Source organism: Lissotriton vulgaris, chromosome 3_1 (genome assembly GCF_964263255.1).
Source record: "Lissotriton vulgaris chromosome 3_1, aLisVul1.2, whole genome shotgun sequence".
In the NCBI taxonomy this organism is placed as follows: Eukaryota; Metazoa; Chordata; class Amphibia; order Caudata; family Salamandridae; genus Lissotriton; species Lissotriton vulgaris.
The window spans coordinates 551104119-551122899 of record NC_141689.1 but is presented as its reverse complement, the minus strand read 5'-3'; the positions used below and the strand labels follow the sequence as shown (position 1 = coordinate 551122899).

At 47.4% G+C, this 18781-nt stretch overlaps 1 protein-coding gene across 1 annotated transcript in view; it reads right to left on the bottom strand.

Moving 5' to 3' along the window:
• Positions 1-18781, bottom strand: part of RAD17 (RAD17 checkpoint clamp loader component) — a 416585-nt gene that overhangs the window by 97341 nt on the left and 300463 nt on the right. The window contains exon 12 of the mRNA XM_086960823.1: positions 3442-3527. Within this exon, the coding sequence (XP_086816949.1) occupies positions 3442-3527 (86 nt within the window). The remainder of the gene's footprint in view (positions 1-3441; positions 3528-18781) is intronic.

The window sequence follows — 18781 nt, the reverse complement described above, 5'->3', positions numbered from 1 at the left end:
AAGGGATAGGTGACTCCTCCTTTGGATGATACTGCACATGGGCATCGGCTCCATCCCCAGATTGTTTTTCGCCATTAGGGAAGTGATGGAGCTGTACAAGAGGTAGTGATGTCCATGTGATTTGTATCTAGTTAAGATAATACTGGAACAGATAAAGGTAGCCAGGGAGAGGGGTGGGTTTGTGTAACTCTGCAGCTCTACATGCCAAGAACAGATGCATACTGGTAAGTAGCATTTTCCGTTCGAGGCATATGAGCTGGAGATTACACACTATGCAAAGATTGTATAGCAGTACCCACACCTAGCGGCGACCACCAGTATCTGTTGCAGTTGTTTGAAACAGTGTTTTTAGTACAGCCTGGCCCACAGTGGCTTGTTTAGTTTGCACATCTACACAGTAATGCTTTGTGAATATGTGTGGTGTAAGCCATGTAGCTGCTTTGCATATATAATCTAGGGGAATGTTCCCTAAGAATGCCATTGAAGCCCCTATTTTCCTTGTAGAATGGGCTTTTGAAGGAATTGTTATTGTACGTTTGTGTTGTGGTAACATATTTGTATGCATTTAACAATCCACCTAGCGATCCCTGATTTTGATATGGGGTTACCTTTATGTGGCGGTGAAAAAGACACAAAAAGTTGTTTTGTTTTACGAAAAGTATGTGTCCTTTCAATATAGTACAGTAATGTTCTTTTGACATCTAAGGTGTGTAGAGCTCTTTCTGCGACTGTTTGAGGCTGCGAGTAAAATACAGCCAGCTCAACTGATTGATTTAGATGGAATGGTGAAATGACTTTAGGAAGGAATTTAGGATTAGTACGAAGAGCCACTTTGTTATGATTCATTTGCAGAAAGGGTTCTTGAATGGTATACGCTTGTAGTTCACTAACCCTTCTTAGAGAAGTAATTGCTACTAGGAAAGCTACTTTCCAGGTTAGGAATTGCAATTCACATTTATGTAATGGTTCAAAGGGAGATCCCATTAATCTTGTGAGAACAATGTTTAAGTTCCACACTGGTGCAGGTGGCGTTCTGGGAGAAATTATTCTTTTGAGTCCCTCCATGAAAGCTTTTATAGCTGGTACTCTAACAAGAGATAGATGTTGTCTATTTTGTAAGTATGCTGCAATGGCAGCAAGATGTAGTCTGATAGATGTATAGGCTAAATTACACATTTGAAGGTGTAATAGATATCCTATGATGTGTTTAATAGACACGTCTAAAGGATTTATTTGGTTGTTTTGGCAGTATATGACAAACCGTTTACACTCAGCAGCATAACATGCTCTAGTAGTGGGACGTCTAGCTTCTTTGATAACGTTCATACATTCTGGAGGAAGGTTGAGGTAACCAAACTTTATGACCCCAGGAGCCAGATCGCTAGGTTGAGCTGAGCTGGGTCCGGGTGTCTGATCTCTCCATCAGGGTGTGTCCGGGGCCTTCTTTGGGTGTGTCGAGGAAGGGTCGGGTCGACGGTCTTACTTACGACCCGCTGTGCTGGAGTGATGTCCTCGACTTCGGAGTCTTCTGCCTCAGGATTGCTGTCGACGTCGTGTTGTTCTGGAACGTTGACGCCTTCTTCAAAGATGTCATCCGAAATCGAAGCTGAAGATCGAACCATTGTTCTCCTTGCTCTTCGGTCCCGGATAGTCTTTTTGGAGCGGAAAGAGGCACAAGCGGAACAGTCTTTGGCCTCGTGCTCCAGGGAGAGGCAAAGGTTACACACTTCGACCCACATTGAGGACACTTTTTAAATGGCGTCCTTTCCATGAGCTAGAATCGAGGCCTAGTTAGGCCCGAAGGCCGTCGGCGACGACCGGAGTTGAAGTCTTCAGTGTTGAAGAGTAGCGTCGACTGGAAAAGCGTTCAAGACTTAATTTCTGTAAGTTGGTGAGGATTGCGCACCGAAGGAAATCCGTTCCAACACGGAGCGCTGGTGTAGTAATCACACTTAAAATAGTTGATTGTAGAGCTTGTTTATTCAGATACAACAAGATTCAGCTCATCAGTAACCTTCAGCTTACAACTGCTTTCTTTTAGAAATACATGTGATGTCACCACATGCATCATTAATTTCCATCTTAAAGCAGACATCACCACAGCTGGAAACACATCCGAGCCCGGTGGCGGAAAACAACAATCTGGGGATGGAGCCGATGCCCATGTGCAGTATCATCCAAAGGAGGAGTCACCTATCCCGTGACTTCCAAAGACTTTTCTACAACAAAACAAAACTGCAAACATCGGGCCCAACACTAGGTGGCCATCTATGCATAGTGTGTAATCTGTAGCTCATATGCCTCGAACACAATTTTATGACCCTACTTGCTATTCATGGACATACCAGCACTGTGCAAGTTAATGAATATTTTGAACTGTTGCACCATTCTACTGTCTTCTGTAACCCTGAAAGCAGCAACATGGTTTGTACAATAATTAAATACATATTTTTGCATCAGGGAAAATGATTGATGAAACTACCGCAAAGATATATGAAAAGCCTTCAACAAAGAAAAACTATCTACCTAAAAGCCTTTTCTAAAAAAGGAGCAAACTGATTTTGCACTATTTATGCTGCTTTCATAATCAGATCAAGAGTAAACTCACGTTTCTTTAGATCCACCTTCCCCTTTATAACAAGACAATTTTGGGGGTTTTATTGACTGAGCAGATGCATCTTATTTTGCCGCACAGCACGTCAAATTACATATAATAAAACAAAACGGCAATACTGCACGATATACTTAGCAGCACTACAAAGGGAAAAGTGCAAAAAAGTACTCAAAGTTGATTTGTCCTTGCCTGTACTGACAGGAATACAAAACGCACTGCTGAGTCTGAAGTCGGAACAGAATAATTAATGGAGCGAGTAGAGAGAAGCTCAAACACAGATTTAAATAAATACAAGCTCATAAACATACACAGAGACAGCCTGATGCAAACATTGTGCTACAAAGGACTTTTTACCAGGTTAATTCTTCCTTTAACAGACAATGTTCAGGTTGCCTTAATTTGAAGAGCAAAGATAATTTGAAGACAAAATAGAATCCAGACAGACATTTAAAAATAGCCCCTAGTGCACAGTATCCTCCAGAGAAAATGGACACTTAAAATCCAAGAACCTGAATGTGTGAATCCAAGTTTCCTCAATCCTCAACCTGTAAACGTAGAAGATGACAACAAGAGAGGACAGAGCTGAGAAGGCCGCATAGTACGTCGAGAAGCAGGTTACAGGCCACATATTGGCTCAGACCTTGTATTTGGGCTTAGGAATGTATTTTGTCCAGTTAATCATCAGGAACTGAGGTTGTAGTTTGTTATTTTGAATGTATACATTATAAAAAGTAAACTTGCACGTTAAGAGTGATAAAAGCACTGTACTCAAGAAGGGACTATATAGAGGCTGCATTTTTTATATAAGTAACAAGAAATACACTTACCTCCGGCTGAACAAGTAATGGGTCTCTCTCATGCTTCGACAGATGAGATGGCAAACGAGTGAAATCACTGTCTGCAGGTGGCCCACCTGTTAGCAACATACATATGTGGTTTAGTATCCTCACCAAAGGTAAACATTAAAAAAAATGATGCAACTATATTTATATTCAACATTACAAGTTAATTCCCAGCCACACTTGCAAAGTGAGTGCCTCACTGGGAGATTAAATGACATGCTTTCTTTAGAACCTTTATACATGAATTTCTTTATTCATATGTGCATCTTGGTTTGTGTTGGAACCACCGTTAGAAACATGACAGTCTGCTCAACTCGAAATAGGGTTGGCAGACCACTGGTTTGGAGGACAGGGTACTCTGCCACCTTTATAATTGAGTGCCCTGTCCACCGAACTCTAAATGGAACCCTATGTTTTGATTCTAGCTGTAATCTCATTAACCCCACCACCCCCTTTCGTACCGCCACGAAAGGAGCGAAAGGCAGCCGTTTGCTGGTGCGGGCCGAGAGGCCCAAGGACTTGGCCGGAAAAACTGGAGTCCTTAAAGCGCTCAAGCGCATGGTCTGCCTTGTCGCCAAAGAGGCGACGGCCATCGAACGGCATGTCCATAAGTGTGTTTTGGACGTCAGCCGAGAAGTTGGCGGACCTCAACCAGGCGTGGCTACGAATCGCCACCGTTGTTGCCATCGCTCTGCCTAGTGAGTCAGTAGTGTCCAGCCCACACCGGATGGAATAATGCGCTACATCTCGACCCTCCACAAGGGCTTGGCTGAGTTTAGCCTGGACCTCCGCCGGGCATTCTGGCAGCACATCCGCGACCGTATCCCACAGAGAGTGGGTGTAGCGGCCCAAGAGGCACGCAGTGTTAAACTGACCGCAATCCTAAACTCAGGGAGGAGAATACTTTCTTCCCGTATTGTTCGTACCTCTTGGATTCCCGATCGGGGGGAGCCTCCGGGGATCTGGTCTGGGAATTAGGGGCCTGGATAACCAGGCTCTCTGGGGTGGGGTGGGTAGACAGAAAGCAAGGGTCGCCTGGAGCCGGGCGGTGGCGCCTGGCCACGTTCCTATAAACAGGCTGACCTGTAGCGGGCTTGGACCAAGTGCCCAGAAGAACGTCAGATTAAGCCTCATTAAAGGGCAGCAGTTGCTCAGCTGAATCCGGGAATCCGGTCTGGGAATTAGAGGCCTGGATAACCAGGCTCTCTGGGGTGGGGTGGGTAGACAGAAAGCAAGGGTCGCCTGGAGCCGGGCGGTGGCGCCTGGCCACGTTCCTATAAACAGGCTGACCTGTAGCGGGCTTGGACCAAGTGCCCAGAAGAACGTCAGATTAAGCCTCATTAAAGGGCAGCAGTTGCTCAGCTGAGCCGGACTACGGTTTAAGGACCTCAGTGAGGAGGTTAGTCCTCACGGCCGCGATGGGGAGCTGAAGGCCCAAGGCCTTGGCCGCCCTCGTCAGCACCACGCTATAAGCCGCCCTCTCCTCCGTAGCCACGCTAGGAGGGGAGACAAAACCAGTGTCGGGCGAAGTGTCCAGACCACTGGCCTCCCCAAGCTCTCCTGTCCAGTCCGCAGAAGACTGAAACTCGCGTGCCAGGGGGTCCTCAGACCCCTCCCAATCCCCCTCGTCACCCATTGCCTGGTACTGAGGCTCAAAGGATGGGGCCGGGTCATAGAAATCTCCAAACGGCGTCAAGGCCGACGCCGGACCCGAATCGAGGGTAGGACCAGGGACGGCGTCGTCCTGGGACGGCGCCGGGGGCGACACCCTTGGGGCCGGGTCCGGCGAGGTCGTGAGGTCGACCGGCGGTGACCCGGATCCGGAGCCGGATTGAGTGGGGCCCTTCGGCGTCGGGACCATAGTCGCCGACGGCGCCGGGGCCGAAGCGCCCGGCCTGCGTGGGGACCCAGTCAGGGCCGCTTGGCCCGAAGGCGCCGCGGTACTCGACAGAGGAGTGAGCAACTTTATGGCCAAGAGGAAGCCCTCGATCTCCTCCGGCGTCGCGTGCTGCCAGGGACCGGCGGGTATGGAGCAGGCCGCGACGCCTGCGGCTCCGGCAGAGCCGCATGGGCTGTGTCGCCCGAACCACCCGCCGTGTTGCGCGAGCATCGGGGGGAGTCAGAAGAGCGATGGTGCCTCTTCGACTTCTTGTGCCTCTTACCTGAAGACTTTGAGCCCGAAGACCGATGACGACTCCCGGAACTGTGGTGACTCCGGCCCCGCGACCGGTCCCTTGACCTCCTTTCGGACCGGGACCTCGGGCGGGCGGACTGCCGAAGCTCGAGTCGCTTTCGGGACCGCTCCTGTCTAGCTTTAGACGACAGGGCACGGCAGGTGGAGCAGCACTTGTCGTCGTGGTCCGGGCCTAGACAGAGCAGGCACCGGCGATGGGGTCGGTAACCGACATCAGTCGGTTGCAGCCGGTGCAGGGCTTGAACCCGGGCATCTCTACCGGCACCGTCTGAGTCGAAAGACTTCGAAAATAGATCAAAAAGGATCGTAAAAAGTTAGTCAAAAATTGACTAGGGTACAACTTTTTCCGGATCTGCGCTTGCTGGCTCGGAAAAAAAGAACTGACGTCAGCGCGCGGAGGCGGCGTCTAAGTACTCCGATGACTTCATCACGGCACCCACGACGCTGACGATGGACGCGGAGCCGCGGACGACGCCTACTGACGCACATGGGTACTGCTACGCCAAAAATTTCCGGATCCAGTCTGACGCCTGGGGATATTCTAAGGTAAGGAATCTATCACTAACTTTTCTCTTTCAGATCCCAGGGTCATCACGCTCTATGCAGAAACCTATAGAGTTGTCTTCCGCCCATGTTTAATTTTGACCAGAAAAAATGATCTGAAGTAGAAACCCTTGTATCTCTGGCACTTGGTAACCAATTATATTGCTCCTTTCAGCAACATAGTGAATACTTAGTCTTGCAGCTTTTTGACGTGTGGGCATTTCTCTGTGAACTGTGAAACAAATACCAGCCGAAATATATTAAATCCAATACCCATCCATTTATGGTAATCTTCTGCTTTTTTCCACCTAATGGGCTCTAAAAGATGGAAAGGCTGACAGATAAGAGGAGTCTGGTTCTCTTGGCTAGTTCTTGTCGCAGGAGTGCCTCCTTATCTAGTAGGCTGGGAAATCTAGAAAAGCCTCCACTGAGGTCTCTGATAGGTCTACTATCTCTGTCATCTGCTGGCATAAATGACATTGGGTGTATTGTTGACACGGAGGATAACAACAAACAATTCCAAAAAAAGACTACTCCATTCTGTTCCTAGATCCATGAAATGCTGTTCTTCAAAAAGACCAGGGCTCCCAGTGAGTGTACTATTTCCCTATTCATCTTAATGCCCTGAAGTGAACTGGCCATGTGCTTTCCAAAAAGAGAGTCTCCGCCAAATGACATTTCCAAGATGCACCATTGCACCTCTGGATTGAGGGAGGAATTGTTTTAGCATTCTCTTTATCAGAAGCCTTTATAGGAAAGTCCACTGCTGAACCGATTACTGTGGCTGCAGTTAATTTTCCTTCCCAACGGACAGCTTGTATTTCTGCCTTTTTGGTGTCCAAGATGCGATATTTAAGATATCATGAACAATTTGGTGGGCTTTGTGTACCAATATCAATCAATGATGACACCAGAGAATTCTACTTTGTGCCAAAGGCCCCTGTGCAGCTAGTATGGCTTTGGTTGGCCCGGGAGACAAGCTAATTTATTGTCTGGCAACTTGTTCTTCTTTTCCATCCCAGGAATGATTGCGGGAGCAGCCACAGGTGTTTTCACAAGTGCTTGCCCTTCCTTTTAACATGCGATCTAGAATTGGGATGGGCTTCACTTAGCACCAAGGTACTATGTATGTTTTTTTTTTTTTAAGAGTTCAAACCTAGCCAAAAGAAAGTGCTGCAAATGGTCTAAGACAAGCTCAAAGTCACGAGTAGTAAGAGAGGAAGTTGGGTTGTGGATGACTAATTCATTGTGATGTAGTATTCTTCAAAGAGGTACATCTTCAACTCTTTCCCTAACTGGAGCAGTGTAGGGGAGGTGCTGATGGATGTTGTTCCCGCTCCTGGTTACATCGATGGAAAAGGCCAGCTGCCTTATTTCCCATTTTTTATACTTATCAGTCTGCAGTCTGATGGTGCCTGGCTGCATGTGTGTCAAGAACTGAACTATCGGAGATGGTGAGCATATCTAAGGTAAGAAAGGGTGTTTGTCATGATAGCTTTGGAAATGACGCAGCTGGTTTGGAAGATGGTGCAGCCAGGCAACGAGGTCAATGGAATTTCATCGGGATGGAGGTGATGTAATCACATTTCTTACAGCCCTGGATGAGACATGTGGTTACGTGTAGGATGCCCTGATGGGGTGCTAGTATGTAGACTGAGAGGCCATGGAGAAGGAAATATCACCATCCAGTTGCGAGAATACGAGAGCTTGAACAGAAGTTCTGAAGCCACTTTCTGGAAGAGAGAGCTGGTACCAGATCAGTCTTTGTATTCTTGGCAATGTGTTCCTTGAAGGTGTGATCAGTGTCCAAACTTAATTCAAGGGACTTGGCATTCACTAAAAGTTGAGAGTCGATCCCGTCAAAATTCAGGCCATTGAGCCAGGTATGAGCTGTGTCTTGTTAGTTCTTGACTAATAACAGGAATTCTGCATTGGCTGTGTTGTGCTTCAGGCATGTGCTAGACATACAGGTCTAGATGGTGTGCCTGCAGCGTAATGGCATTGGCTGTCTAAAGCAGATGAGGTTTTCAAGCAGAGGTCCGTTTCAATGACATTTTGGTGAATTTTGATGCGGGTATCTGCGGGTGGAGCGACCAAAGTCTCCATGTAGAAGTTGAAAGGACACGGTATAGGAACCCTCTGAAAATTCTGAAGGTGATAGGAATCTTTATAGACCTAGGGGTCCCCAAGTGAACAAACTGAAATAGGTTGGAAAGGTAAGAGGAGAGCCAGTGAAGAACATTGCCAGTGCATCCCATTTGAGGTTCCAGGGTGTGTTTGAGGGTGGGATTGTCTACTGTGTTGAAGGCAGTTGAGAGGCTCCGAAACATCAGAAGACCGGGAACATCCTCATCTGTGGTGTCAACAGGACATAGTCTATGGTGTGTAAGGTAGTGCTGTTTGTTGCTGCGTGATCTGAAGGCAGATTGGAAGGCTTTTGGAGATAGTTAGCAATAAGGTGATCTTGGAGTTGAACATGGACTGCTTTTTCATTGATCTTGCCGATGAATGGTATGTGAGTGGTGGCCCGGTAGTTAGCAAGGTCATCAGGGCAAACTGTAGGTTTCTTTAGGAGTGGGAGACTAAGACCTGTCTTCAGAGCTTATAGTAAGATGCCTTGAGTGGGGGCTGCATGGCCAATAGTGAATAGTGGTGGCAGAGCGTCTCTGAAGGGAGCTTTTATGATGGATGAGGGTAAGATATCTTCATAAGAAGTAGTTTGAGGGCGTGGAGAAAGTCATTGAGAGCTACGAGAAACAGGCCTTTGAAGGTTTTTACGAGAAGGGGTGGACCAAAGACAGAAGGCAGTCATGGTGTTGTCTATGTGCTGTCTGATCTTGTGTATTTTTTCAGTGAAGAACAGTTGATGGTTTTGCACTTTTCTTTGAGTATAGCAAGGGTTGATGTAGTGTTTATTTGAAGCATTATGCTTCGATTGGTGGCTTCACTTGATTGTATTGGTGTAATACAATTCCTTGATGTATGCATGTTGGGCAGAGGTCATCGGGAGTTTTGTCTTTCTTCCATTTTCTTTCCGGCCCTTTCTGGATTGTTTATGGACAGTAAGATCTTCATATTACCAGAGTGCTGAAGGCTTTGGCTTGTGTGTTTTAATTGGGGTGTGGATGATCGCATGGTTTTCCCCAAAAATTGTTTGGACGGGTCTTGGAATTGACATGGTTTTAAGGGATGAGTTCAAGCCTTAGGTTGTCTATAAAAAAGCCTTTAAAGGATCTGAAGGTGTGGTCAGCACTCCTCCTTTCCTATGTGGGTAATCCCAAAGACGGATACTGTAGCTAGTGGGAAGTAGGACGTCTAAGATGTAGGGATGAACCATATTTCTTTGATGAAGAGGGCGTCAAGCTTGTGATATGTGATAGGTGACGGCTGAGATTTCAACTGCCTGGTGTGGTGTACTGCAAAGCGAGGGTTAATGAGCACACGTTGGGATGTGTGTTCTGGAGTTGGAGAGTTTTTGGATGTTAGTGGGATGTGTACGAGGTTGGGTTAAAGTGTTTTGAGAATGCTATGAGAATGTTTGGGTCGTCTAGGTTTGAGTGTGATTGTGGGGATTGGCAGTATGGGATGCTCACTGAGGAACTTGATTTTATCTCATCTTGTAGGTTTCAGTGGAATAGGACTTCTGGCACTCAGACCCAAACAGGCTATCCCTGTGTATCAGTCCTTTGATGCGAATGTCCTGAAAAGTTGAATTAAGAAGGGGGAATGCAGGAAGTGATGTCATAACCTAGGAAGATGGAAAATGGGAAAGGATGTCCTCTAGCCTGGCTTCTTCTTTTCAAATCGGTTTAGAGTGAAACCAGTGGTGTCACCTCTTGTGCAGATGGATGATAGGAAATTAAAAAGGTTGCTCTTTAAAATTACAGAGGAAGAATATTTTTCACCTTCTAACATATGGAAATTGAAACACTCAAAGTTCACTTTAACAAGCAATACAAATGGGCAATATTATCAGAAGGTGAATCATCTGGTGGAGGTATCTTCTGGACTTTACAGGGATCATACATTCATGCTATTCTCACAGTTCTTCTGTTGAATCCTGTACTTCTTTTGCTTTGAAAAAATTACCTGTGGCGTCTGATGGTACCTTTTTGAACCCAAAGGCGGGGTCTTGAGTCCTAAAATGTCCATGGACTCGTCAATTCTCGCTCCGGTGCCTACTCGATTCACGGGTTCACACTCTGCGACTCTGGGCAATAGCTTGCTTAATCTCCACAACGGCCCCTCGCGGTTGGTAAATTTGCGCTATATAAATTCCTGTACATTTACATTTACATTCAAAGAGTGAAAGCTATATTGATTGTTCAACCCACTACAAGAAGCACGAGCCTTACTGGATATAGCAAGTTATTGCAGACAGTAGATCCCTACCTTTTAACTTCTTTCCAAACCCTTGCTAAATCTCATGACTAAGGACACCCCACAAACTTTATCCATCTGTGCATAAATCTATGAAGCACTACTGCCCTGACAGCCAGGTTTAACAGGAAGGACATTTTTCCTTTTCAGACGTGCTTGACTTTTTGATTTGAGCCGTTCTACAGGCCCACCAGCTTAGGAGGTACTGCTTTGTTACCTATTTTGTGAGGAATCTACAGTTAGAAGTATCCACAGGACAAACAATTTATTTACCTTCTGTAATGATCAAGTCTCCTTTCGCCCTGGGACAGGAGGTGTCCGGAATAGCCAACCTCCTGTTGAACAAATGGCAATTTGGTGGGAGATACCTTGTGATCATGTAGTCCAAGGAAATTAATGAGGCAACAGTGTCAGAAACGCAGTGTATTCGCCAGTGCTGTGCAATTATATTTCATCTATGTATTGTATGAGAGTGGTGGTTCGTGTCAACTGAAAAGGTGTCTAGTTGTGCTTTTAGTGTTTGTGCATTAAAACTACAAACTTCCAAAACATCCTAACTGGATCATCACTCGCTTTTTTTTTCTTTTTATCTAATTACTAGCAGCCCGTCCCGACGTTGCCCGGGTATGAATTGCTGCCGGCCAGTAGTATATTGTTTTGTAGGATTTCGTTTTGATGGCATTTCTGTGACAGGCCTGTGAAACGCTCCGATTCACAGTGCACTACTGATGCACTTAAGAGTGAGCATTCAGTAGTGTGTGAACTCGAGTTTCCTTACTTTATTTTTCCTTGCAATATTATATAGCGCGAACTCGACAACATGGCATGAGTACAATTTACATTACAGAAGAACGCATTCATTTGTGGTAGGCACGGGGAGACATAGCAATTTGCCTGGAATCACAGGATGTTGACCTGATGCCGAGATTCGAACGTAGCTCCCCAGCTCTAAAGTTCGCAATTCTAGAACTTGTGGCGGGAGGTGTGTCTAAAAGTGCATGTCGGTGCTGGCCATCAATGAGAGAGACCTGTGCATTTTTCAAATCGGTGGTGAAAAAATATGAGTATGTTGCTGGAGATGTGGGCCGCCGTGCCACCAATGTACTTACCGGGGGAGGGTAAACACCCATTATTCCGCAACTTTCCTTCCGCAGACCATCACTCCGCATACTTTCATTATGAAAGTACCATGACTCCGCAATGCCATTATAACGCATGGCATTACATTTTATATGCTTTTACCACGCATACATTTACAACGAAATTCGTTGTAAAAGCATGAATGGTAAAAACATGTTTTTTTAAAATGTTTGGATAAGGTAAGTATAGGTATAGGGGTATATGTTTTGGGGTACTGAGGTATATGTTTTGGGGTGTTTGGGTTTTTAAGGGTTAAGATATAGTTTTGGGTTATGGGGTACAGGGGCAGTTGTAGCGTTTAGGGATAGGTATGGGTTTTGGGGCACAGGCGTATTTTTAGGGTTCAGGGCTAGGTTTGGGTTTTGGGGTATAGGGGTATTTTTAGGGTTCAGGGGTAGTTTTGGGTTTTGGGGTACAGGGGTATTTCAAGGGTTCAGGGCTAGGTTTGGGTTTTGGGGTACAGGGGTATTTTTAGGGCTCAGGACTAGGTTTGGGTTTCGGGGTACAGGGGTATATTAGGGTTCAGGGGTAGGTTTGGGTTTTGGGGTACAGGGTTATTTTTATGGTTCAGGGCTAGGTTTGGGTTATGGGGTGCAGGGGTATTTTTAGGGTGCAGGGGTAGGTTTGGGTTTTGGGGTACAGGGGTATTTTAAGGGTTCAGGGCTAGGTTTGGGGTTTGGGGTATTTTAGGGTTCAGGGGTAGGTTTGGTTTTTGGGGTACAGGGGTATTTTTAGGATTTAGGTATAGGTTTGGGTTTTGGGGTACAGGGTATATTTATAGGGTTGAGATGTGTTAGTGTTTAAGGGTGTTGGGGTATTTTAAGGAATAAGGGTGGGTTTTGATTATGGGGTGCAGGGGTATTTAAAGGGAGCAGGGTGAACACCCGGAGCTGGAATGTACAGAACCTGGGAAAAAAACCAATGAAATATTTGCCACAACGCGCACCACAGTTGATGGACAGAATGCAGAACAATGTCATACATTCACCCCAATACAGAGATCAGGGCCTAAATCCATCATTTTTTTTACACTCCACACCACCTCAGCCTTGACCCTGTGCCTCATGGGAACATTCCAGGCCGAACTAACAAGCCATGTCTTTCCTGGACCGGACTCAAGCATTCTAGGACCGATTTCTGGCTATCAGCCGTCTTCAACCAGGATAGCTTGACTCCAGTGGTGTGGAGAGCATGGGACTCACGTCTGAGCATACCCATCCCACTCGGGGTGACAAATGCAAAAATAACAGTTGATGGACAGAATGCAGAACAATGTCATACATTCACCCCAGTACAGAGATCTGGGTCTAAATCCATTGTTTTTTTTGCACTCCACACCACCCCAGTTCAGACATGGCCATATGCAAATCAGCCTTGACCCTGTTCCTCATGGGAACCGTCCAGCCCGAAGGGCGGAACGTACCACACGCCCCAAGCATTTGTCACGCCCCCCAGCACAAGCCCACAGCACAATGCAGACACGCCCACAAGGGACTACTTTGCTGGAACGGTTCTTTTACTTTTTAAATGTATATGGTGTGCGTCTGCATAGCCTATGTCCTTCTGCTGCATAGCCTATGTCCTTCTGCTGCAACTGCCCTTTCCAACGCTGTATTGGGTGTTGTGATTGGTGCTGTGGTTCCTGAGATTACCCGCCTCAAAGGTTTGGGCTCTCTCTTTATTATATTACTATGGAATACAGGAAGGACGGCCTATTGCATGGGGAGCACTTCATCTCTCATCACTCTGTTCTTAAGAAAGTCCTGTATCACTATTTCCATTCCCTGCTCTCTTTGAGGTGTTCTACTGTGGTACTCGTTGGATAATTTAGCTTCACAATTATTTGTACTGGTGCTATAAATATATGTTCTGCACCGTTCTTACTGGTGGCCCAAACATTGTTGTCTACTGTGTCAAACACCCATTCAGGTACTGTAGTTTGGGGTCGGGTGAAGTAGACATTAGTGGGAAAAGGAGAGTTTTCAGTAGTCAAGATATAAGCCATCTGCGGCTCATTTTATTGTTGCGTGTAGTTTTTATTATTAAATCTATGCCCAACAAGCTAATGGCACATTTGTCTGTCAATACAAACAAATGTTTATCAGTTATTAGGCCAATTGTATTTGTCAGAGGGACGGAGACGGGACTGTGCACAGCTACATTAGAAAATCCCACAGATGTATTATATTTTCCAGAGAGGGCTGCGTATAAGACAATTTGTCGAGAAATGATCCCATTGTCTAGGAGGAATTTCACCTTCTGTCCTTGTACCATTGCTTCAACATATGGCCCGCTTGGATCCACTGGAATTTCCACCTATTCCTCTCTTCCTCCCGAGCCACACTATTGGGCAACTTCATAATCAGGCAAGGGGACAGTTACCATGAGGGATGTGAGATCTGTTACTCTGTCTGTTAAAGACATTTGTTGGTGTTCCTGATAAGTGGTGTCATTAGCATAATATTTGGCATAGGGCTCATTACTGGACATATCATTCTGTAATAATAACAATAATTGCTATTTGCAAAGAGCAAACATATCACCCTAAAGGGTTTCAAGGCGTTGCGGGCCGTCAAGGAGATTAAGTGAGCTACTGCCCAGAGTTACATGATGCAGAGCTGAGCTGCCGCCGGGGATCGAACTGTGAACCCCGTGCTCTGGAGTCAACCACTCTGGCTGCTGTGCCACATCTTTCTCCTATGTTTTTGTGACTCTCTGCTAAAAGAATTTCTGCATCCCCTAGGGCACGTTCTCATGACATGGAGCACCCTCTGATGGTTTTCTATATTAACGGGCACTCTCTAATCCAATTATTAGGGTCTTTACAATTTTAGTATCCATTATCTATTTCAGCATTCTGGGGTCTGTAAGTTGGTACAGAGTATCACCTACCTCCTCCCCTCCCATTGTGCCTGGAATGTGGATCTGACTCTCCATTGCTGTAGGTGCTGGAGCAACAGTTCAATCTTCAACTCCTTCTGTTTCTGATCCTTATTCTGTTTTCCCTGCGCCTATCTCTCAGAGTAGTATGGGCCTATGCACAATATCTTTCTGCTCTGGTATATCTTATATTGGGGCTTTGCCTTCTATCGGGATAGTCTTTGGAAAAGGCAATGAGTTCTGCTTTAGTCCAGGAGAGATGTACATGATAAAGAGGGTTATGGCATCAAAACCTAGTACTTTATGCATAGGAAACCATCATAGAGGCAGGAATTGGTATGTGTCAATCCATTCAAGATATAGGGTAAATGCAGTATTACATTCAGCGTCCGTCAGACAAAATGTCTCAGTAATTCGTTGTCGTAATGGGTGAAATTATTAGTGTCAGGTCCTACGGCTGACCATGTAAACCATACTGAATTACAACTAACGCATAGGGGATGAATAACCTTTCCCATTTCTTGTATTATAGAGATTTCATTGCATTTTCACAAGTGTTAAAATTCCTATCCCACTTATCTGCATACTACTCAGTGCCACGATTCATGCAGTTCTGAATGCATATTTTAAATTGATCTTGCATTTCTGGTGTTATGGTGCTTCTTAATAATTTAGTACTGGGAGCAGGTAACCCTGTAGGCAGAAAACTGGGGGAGGAGGAAAAAAGGGTTGGCTGGGTCGCCCTGTTCTTTTAATGCAGGCATATCGGAACCAGAGGTTTCTGATATGGTCTGTGTTTCCTTAAATGATCAGTGGCCGCTTCATAGGGTGGTGGGTGCAGTCTTTTAGTGAAAATGTATTCAATTGTAGGGTACCCTAAAATGGAAGGAGCTGAAGCCATCTGTTCTGGTTCAAATACCACAAATGTCTTACTCATCTCTTCAGCACATTTATCATCCCTTTTCTTTTGGTCATATTCCCTTGCTTTCTTCCTTACCATCTTCATTACTTCCTTGATATGTTTTCACCTGGCGTATTTTCCCACCTATTCAACACATCAAACTTCAACAGTCTCACTTTCCTCTTTCCTTTCTCAAGCATACATTCCCTTAGATAATTTAATTTATCATAATCACAAGTGCCATTCAACAGAAACTGTAATGAGGGATCCTTTTCAGTAGATTCATGCCATACATGCAAAAACAGTCCAGCCTCCAATTCTTGTTTAGCTATCATCCCCCATGCAAGAATTCTTTCTAATGGATATAGCTGTACTTCAGCTACATAATGTTTATTTACACCATACAATTTGCAACAACAAATATCAATTTTTCACTACTTTTTTAAAAGAGTTGGAGGTGAACCCGAACCGGGTTCAGGCGGTACAGATAGCGTAGGGGACGAATCCGCCTGAGGGAGCCAGAATGGAGGCCTAGGCGGATCAGTGAGACCCAAAGGCATACTAGAGGGAGCCAGCAGGGTAATAAAGATATGCAAAATGGCTTCATTGAAAGAAGCTTCAATCTGTTGCAGTGTCAGCAAATTCACCATCCCTTTTCTTTCTGTCATATTCCCTGGCTTTCTCCCATACCATCTTCATTACTTCCTTGATATGCTTTCGCCTGGCGTATTTTCCCACCTATTCAACTCATCAAACTTCAACAGTCTCACTTTCCTCTTTCCTTTCTCAAACATACATTCTCTTAGATAATTTAATTTATCATAATCACAATTAGTGGTGGGGGGTGACCTGACCCCAGGACACCCCCCACGCCGCACAGCTCGCCAGCTGTAGAGCGTCTCTGCCCAGGTGCCACAGGCTCGCCCCTGGCCTCGGTGCCCCTCGCTGCTGCTCTTTTCTCTCTCTCCCCGCTGTTACCCTCATTCTGTGAATTCGTGACTGTATTTTTCTTTATTTTCTGCTAATTTGAAGTTGATTTTGTGCCTCGTTAGTATTGTACCCCTGGTGTGCCACCCCCAACCCCGCTTCCCGCCGCTGCTCCCTCGCGGCCCGCCCCCTTTTTTCCTTCTGTATCCCCATTGGCCGCCCCGCTCCCGCCTCCCAGCTGCTCCTCCCTCCCACTTCGCCTCATATGGAGCCCGCTCGTACGCGCAGAGGGCGAGCTGATTGTGCGCCGAAGGAGTGCCAAAGGCAAGCCCGTCTGCGCCCGTCCGCGCCTGGACCGCGCCCAGTGCCAGGACCCCTGGCCCTCGACGACGCAAGCCACCCAACGTACTTACGACGCCGCCACCACGGACTCAACGCCGGCCGAAACCCCGCCTGCTACCGAGCCACCCTGAAACGTACCCACGGACCCTTCACCTGCCAAGCCTGCAACTTCACCTGCCTCCGAACGTGCACCGCACCCGCCAAGCCAAGCATCAGCAACAACCACCTCAAGTGCATCCTGCTCAACACCCGATCCATCCACAGGCACGCCATCGAACTCTGGAACGTCCTCGATACAACATCTCCAGACGTCGCCTTCCTCACAGAACCTGGATGAACGCCTCCTCAGCCCCCGACATCGCCATAGCCATCCCGGAGGGCTACAAGATCACCCGGAGGGACCGCGTCAACCAAACCGGAGGAGGCATCGCCATCGTCCACAGAAACACCATCCGCATCACGACCAACTCCGACGACACCCTCACCGCCGCCGAGCACCTTCACTTCCAGATACACACCGACCCCAAGACCACCCTCAGGGGCACTCTCATCTACAGACCCCCGGGACCATGCACACAATTCAGCGAAGACATCGCAGACTTCGTCATTCCGCACGCCCTCACCTCCACTGACTACATCCTTCTAGGGGACCTCAAGTTCCACCTGGAGAACAACAAGGACTGCAACACCACCGCCATGCTGGACAACCTCGGACTCAAGCAACTAGTGAACACCCCCACCCTCTACGCCGGCCACACGCTTGACCCCGTCTTCTCCTCCAGCAAGCACATCTCCTTTAGCCACTCTACCGTTCTACACTGGACAGACCACAGCTGCGTCCACTTCCACTTCAGGAGAACCACCACCCACCACCACCCGCAACAGGTTCCCCGCAGAAGCTGGAGCAAGATCACCGCCGACCAGCTCGCCACCACCCTCAGCCAGAACCCGCCCACCAACACGACGGACTCCGACGAAGCAGCCCGCAACCTCACACAGTGGCTCACCGACTGCGCCGACGAACTCGCACCACTGAATAATCCTCCAAGCAGACCCGGCAGCAGGAAAGCCTCGTGGTGTACCAACAACCTCAAGAACTCCAAGAAAACCTGCCGCACCCTCGAGAAAGCCTGGCGCCACGATCAAACAACAGAACACATGACAGCCCTCAGAACGCCACCCGCAAACACCACCAGCTGATCTGCACCAGCAAGAAGACAGCATTCAAAGAACGACTGGACAACAACACACACAGCAAGGAACTCTTCAGCATCGTTAAAGAACTCTCCAACCCCAGCGCCTGCAACAACGACATCACACCCCCGCAAGACCTCTGCGACTCCCTCGCCTCGTTCTTCCACCGCAAGATCGCCGACATACACAACAGCTTCGGCGCACAGACCACGCACCCTACCACCGAACCAGCACCCCCCACCGCCACCCTCTGCACCTGGACCCCTGTCAGCACCGAAGACACCACCCGCCTAATGAACACCATCTACTCCGGCTCCCCTACCGATCCCTGCACACACCACATCTTCAACAAAGCAGACTCCATCATCGCACCCCAACTCCAGGTCATCATCAACAGCTCCTTCGCATCCGCCACCTTCCCGGAGAGCTGGAAACATGCCGAATTGAGCGCCCTCCTAAAGAAACCCACCGCGGACCCCACGGACCCCAAGAACTTCCGCCCCACCTCGCTCCTCCCCTTTCCAGCCAAAGTCATCGAGAAGACCGTCAACAGACAACTCTCCGCCTTCCTCGAGACCAACGGATCCCTCGACCCCTCACAGTCCGGCTTCCGAGCAAACCACAGCACCGAGACCGCCCTCATCGCAGCCACCGACGACATCAGGTCCCTGCTCGACAACGGGAAAACTGCTGCCCTCATTCTCCTGGACCTCTCAGCAGCCTTCGACACCGTATGCCACCCCACCCTGATACAGCGCCTCAGCAACACCGGAATCCAAGGAGCGGCCCTGGAGTGGATCATCTTGTTCCTCGCCGGAAGAACG